This window comes from Phoxinus phoxinus (genome assembly GCF_949152265.1).
Source record: "Phoxinus phoxinus genome assembly, chromosome: 9".
Classification (NCBI taxonomy): domain Eukaryota; kingdom Metazoa; phylum Chordata; class Actinopteri; order Cypriniformes; family Leuciscidae; genus Phoxinus; species Phoxinus phoxinus.
The window spans coordinates 24,112,111-24,117,591 of NC_136884.1; the positions used below are offsets into that span (position 1 = coordinate 24,112,111).

Below are 5,481 nucleotides of genomic sequence, written 5' to 3' on the forward strand. Positions count from 1 at the left end.
ACTTACAACATTATGCAGTAGACCGCACTAAAGACCAGGGGCCTCATTTATAAACGTTGCGTACGCACAAAAGAAGGCATACGCCGCTCTCTAAGCAATAATTGGTATTTATAAAAAGCAAACTTCACGGGAAAATGTGCGCTCCTTCACGCAAGCTCTGACCCAGGCGTACGCACAAAAACGGGTGAAATGAGAAATGGCGACACACGGAAGAAACTCGTGAAAGTGTGTGAAACTGTAGACCGTTGTGTAAATGAAATGGCAATACTGCCTCTCATAAATAACATGAAGACTTACAATTACAGACTTACTCTTACAATTAACAGCCTACACGAACACCCGTTCTCGATCTGCAGTGTAAAACAAACAAAATCAAACGAAAATTACAACAGAAATGCAAATTAACACATATTTGCAAAAAGAAAAGTGAAATATGTTCTGCAATATTATTGGCATGTTATGCAATTCATCCTCATAAATAATATGGTAAACAGAACAAAATAATGTACAAAACTGATATTCTTGTCAATCGTCCGTCTGGCGGAGCAGATATAGATGCTATTAGATAGATAGATAGATAATTAGGGAGATAGATAGATAAATGGATAGATAGATGTATTAATTGTCCACTGGGGAAAGTTGTTTCATAGTAAAAATCAGCTACGGAATCATGGTATTCATGCATATGCCTTTAGTTTGTTTTATTTTTGATAAAATAACGTATGACGTATGTCTCAACCATTCAGAAAGCTGTAAGAAATTACATTTGCACTGAACTATTTCCCATTTCTACATAGATTATAACCAACATCTGTAGCTTGTCAGATGCAATTAAATGGATGGAAATAAAATGCCCCATCATAATGCTTAATGACGCACAATGGCTGATCTTGTCCGACTATTTCTTTTTTTATTTCGGCCACGGTCCGAGGTTGTGAGGATACAGCATTCACGGCGTCTGCAACCTTTTGCCACTCAAGTGCCTTTTTGGCATTAGTAATGCCCACACTGTGCCCTCCAAACAACATTGTTTTCGTCTTTTCCACCTCGCCAACGATAATTTCTACTTCCCATTGAGTGAAGATACGTTTTTTTTATTTTCTCTCTGTGTTTGCTATGATTTCGCAATCGATGAATATTAACTTTTGACAAGAGACGTAAATTTCGTCATGACAAGAGTAGCCTACCCTTGATTAGATGAATATATATGCTGGCGAGACATTACTCAAAACTACACATACTGTACATTGAACGCCTGTGTTTGAAACGAACTATACTTTGCAAAGCAATAACCAAAAAGGTGTGTGTGTGTGTGAGCATGCATTATGGTGTTAACATGAAAAAAATGGTTTGCTTTAGTGCAGATGTGATGGATGCACTAGCAGCCACACATGGAAACAACAATAACTTACGGTGGTAACTCTTCATTTGTTTGAGCACATTACATACTATACAAAATAAATAACTGGACACACACTTTAGTTTTAAAAACAGTTTTATTAGTTATTTGACTTAGTTTTCTATTTGGGTGCACACACTTAGTTAACTTTGCCAAACCGATGCAATCAGGCTTTATTGGTACCATGACACAGCTCATCAACTTTCTCTGTCAACTCAGGCTTTGATCTTAAGCTACGATTACTCCACGAGCGCGTGCACATACCAAAAGACTGTTGGAGAAAAATTGCTGATTGCGTTAATGTGCAAGTTAAACAAATACGTTCTATATTCTTGTAAAATTATGTGTATGAATGTATGTGTGTGTGAAATATAGCCTATATTTTTATAATATATATAAAAATGTGAATGTATACTAATAAAGATTCATATTCATTGATTTTTAGATGCAACCCCAACTCCAAACGTTCTTGGCAGCAGATCAAGACAACATATAATTCAAAGAGTTAAGTATTTACACACAACCTTTTATTATTTTTGCAAACATTGGATCACAAAAACTAGTTTGAGGTGTAGCAGGATGCAGCTGTCTGGCTCATGCCTCCCCTAGTGGTATTTAAATTACTGTGCTGTGAATGGCTCTGGGCAGTTAACCCTGTTTTTTTGTAAAATAAAGAAAATAAACGGTGTGCTTTCTGCCTCTCCGTGAACTTTTTCTAGTGCACGTCTGTAAACAAACAAAACTCAGCCAATACTATTCACCCAGGCATGAGCAATATATCTTTATAATCATTTAAGTGTGTATTTTTAAATTATCTAATTTAAAACTAAAACAAATATTCTCTGTTTATGTAATCTATATAGAAAGAGTGAGTTCTCATTTCAGCTCATTATAGCTTGTTATCTTTTAATGTGACCACGCCCACGGAGAGCGTGCTTTTCAAACGCAAATGATCTGAGGCAATACATGCAAACCGGCCACATCAGCTCGATAAAACACATCAAGTTTAATCAGATGAATGTACCATCATCTTGCGAGGAATAATCCTGGGAAACTTACCTCAGAAATGCTGGTTTCACTTCGAGGAGCAATGGATGTTTGTTCTAATCACGATATGGAATAGTATCTGTAAACCGCAAAAAGACTGTTTAAATATGAATCGCGTTTCTGTGTGTGATGAATGAATGGCACATATGCATGCTGCTCATATTAGAGTTGTGACGTTCGCGAACGAACCGATTCTTTTGAACGGCTCATAAACATGAACGATGGGAGCCGAGTCGCGGCTGGAGGGGAGCCGTTCTTTCTGTCGTTCTTTTTTTCCTATGCGTGTTTCACACAGATGCACACAAATTAGCTCCTCAGTTATAGGGGGAGGGGCGCACCCAGCGCAGGGGTGCCTAAAAGCATGATGATGATGATAGTAGTTGTGCACGGCACGCATCCTTTAAGTGAGTATAGTCCAGTGGGGAAAAAAACCTGCGTGCCGTGCCTCTGTCATTGGGTAGGAGCGGAGCCAATGACTTGTGCACGCTGCCGTCACATGGTTACTCCAGTAAAAACAAACAAACAAAAAAACACACACGTGCGAGTGCCTCTCTGTCTCAGTGCCAACGTCATAGCGGATAGCGGGTCGTTCGAACTTCGAAGGAAGAAGACACACACGTCTGAAAATGAGTCAGAGGAAAAGAAGCAGCATTTGGGTGCACTTTTCTCACGAAGAAAACAGTAAGACTAAATGCAGCATTTGTAAAAAAGTAATTTCATTTAAGTCTGGGTCAACAAATAATTTACACAGGCATTTGAAGACTCAACACCCAACACTGCAGCTCAAAGGTTTGAGAGCAGAGCCAGACTCAGACAACAACAGTGACACTGATGTGTCCATTGCCTCCTCTGCCTCCACATCAAGTGCAACTGCAGCCACAGCAGCCTCTGACCCAACTGGGCCCACCACATCGCCTGGCCAGGCACGACCAAAAAGAAAGCAGACATCCATCAGTCAATATTTACCTCCTGTCTTGACCCCATTAAGACAGGAGAAGATAGACGAAGAGCTGGCAAAGATGATAGCCACGGACTTCCAGCCTTTCTCAATAGTGGAGGACACAGGATTCAAAAAATATTCACAGGCCCTCAACCCCTCCTACATTCCTCCAAGTAGGAAGGCACTAGCCCAGAAGGTTACAGATATGTATGACAGGGAGACAGCATCTTTGAAGAGAAGGGTGTCAAAAGTACCAGCTGTCTGTTTAACCACAGACTGTTGGACTTCAAGAACGACAGTATCATATATGTCTGTAACCTGCCATTTTATCGAGGATTTCCGTGTGGCCTCCTGCCTCCTGGACTGTTTTGAATTCAGTGAGCGGCACACAGCAGACAACATTGCACAACAGCTGCTTAGTGTTGCAGCAGAGTGGGGGGTGGACAAGAAAGTAGTGTGCTGCCTAACCAATAATGCGGCAAATGTTACTAAAGCTATAAAAACCATTGGATGGATGCACCTACCATGCCTGGCCCATACTATTAACCTGGTGGTAAGAGATGCCCTGCACGCTTCAAAGCCCATCATTGATAAGGTGAAAGAGGCAGTGGAATACTTTCACAGAAGCACCATGGGGGCACAAAAACTGAAGGAGACTCAACTACAAATGAAGATGGAGGAGCTCCGACCGAAACAGGATTGTCCTACAAGGTGGAATTCCACCTACTACATGTTGAAAAGCTTTATTGCCAGTAAAAAAGCCATAATATCCACCCTGGCCGTCACCAATGCACCTGTCCGCCACCTGTCCCAGGAGGAATGGACCACAGTGCAAGAAATGTGCACAATCTTGCAAGCATTTGAGGAAGTCACTGTGGAACTCAGTGCAGAAAGGTATGTAGCTCAGCATGCATGCATAGTACCTGATAGTAAATTATGAATATTTTATACCATATTAGAATTATATCTATTATATCTGTGTAATACACTGGAGTATAGCATATGTAGCCTGCATGCCAATTTCCTGATAAAAAATTATGGATATTTGATACCACAATATATATCTGTTTAATTCATTGTAATATTTTATCATTGTTTCAGCTTTAAAATTGTAACATTAAAGTTTTTTTTTTGTTTTGTTTTCACCAGCTACTTGACAGCCTCGAAGGTCATAGTGCTGGTCAGGGGACTTCAAAGAGCCACCGCTGATTTCCGGCGAAACACTACAACAGCGGCAGCGCAAGGTGTGATCGACAGTCTGTGTGCGAGTATGTCATCGCGATTCCACAAGATTCATGCCAACCACATACTAGCAGAGACTGCTGCACTTGACCCACGTTTTAAGAGGATGGCCTTCCCTGATGGCAGAACAGCAGATGAGACGTTTCAAAGGCTGTCAACTGCAGCAGCAAGAATTAGCAGTGGCACACCCACCCAACAGCAACCAGCTGTGGAAGGACTGGAAGGAGCAGGCAGTGGTGCTGGATCAATAGTTTGGAGCTATTTCCATGAGGAAGTAAGGGTGGCAACAATAATTCACATTTTTCTCTCTAAAAATCTCTAGAATGAAATCAGTCTGATATCTCAGTCTAAAACTTCCACTAGCTGTAAATCCCTGCATTTAATCTGTACATACTGCACATATGCAAATCTACTATTGTCACTTCTAATTAAATGCTAAACTGCATTTCATTACTCTGTTCTCTTACACTGTGTAATGACAAAAGTTGAATCTAATTTAATCTAATCTAATCACATAAAAATTGTATCTCCCATTGTTATATCTCCCACCCCTATGAGCAAGTAGCTGGATCAGTGGAAGCCAGGAATCCAACCGCCGATGCTGTCATGGAGGTGCGAGCCTACCTGGAGGAACCTCTTCTTCCAACACATGAGGATCCCCTCAAGTGGTGGGAGAGTCGAGCCCCTGTTTACCCCAGGCTTAGCAAGCTGATGGCCAAGAAGCTTTGTGTTGTGGCAACATCAGTTCCCTCTGAGAGAATATTCTCGAAAACTGGACAGATAACGTAGACTAACCATGTTCCGTACAGCAACGATGTTCCGTACAGATTACCTTTTCCCGCCGATTGTTGAA

General features: G+C 41.0%; 1 protein-coding gene across 2 annotated transcripts; it reads left to right on the top strand.

Annotated features, from left to right (window-relative positions):
• Positions 1 to 2,157: 2,157 nt before the first annotated feature.
• Positions 2,158 to 5,481, top strand: LOC307003636 (E3 SUMO-protein ligase ZBED1-like). 2 transcript variants are annotated; one of them, XM_079622327.1, is made up of 3 exons: positions 2,158 to 4,280; positions 4,536 to 4,902; positions 5,187 to 5,481. In XM_079622327.1, the coding sequence occupies exons 1-3, from the start codon at positions 3,073 to 3,075 to the stop codon at positions 5,415 to 5,417; spliced, it is 1,806 nt and encodes a 601-aa protein (XP_079478453.1). In that variant the 5' UTR covers positions 2,158 to 3,072; the 3' UTR covers positions 5,418 to 5,481. The 2 variants fall into 2 exon arrangements, with proteins under 2 accessions (XP_079478453.1, XP_079478454.1); XM_079622328.1 differs by having other exon boundaries at positions 5,191 to 5,326.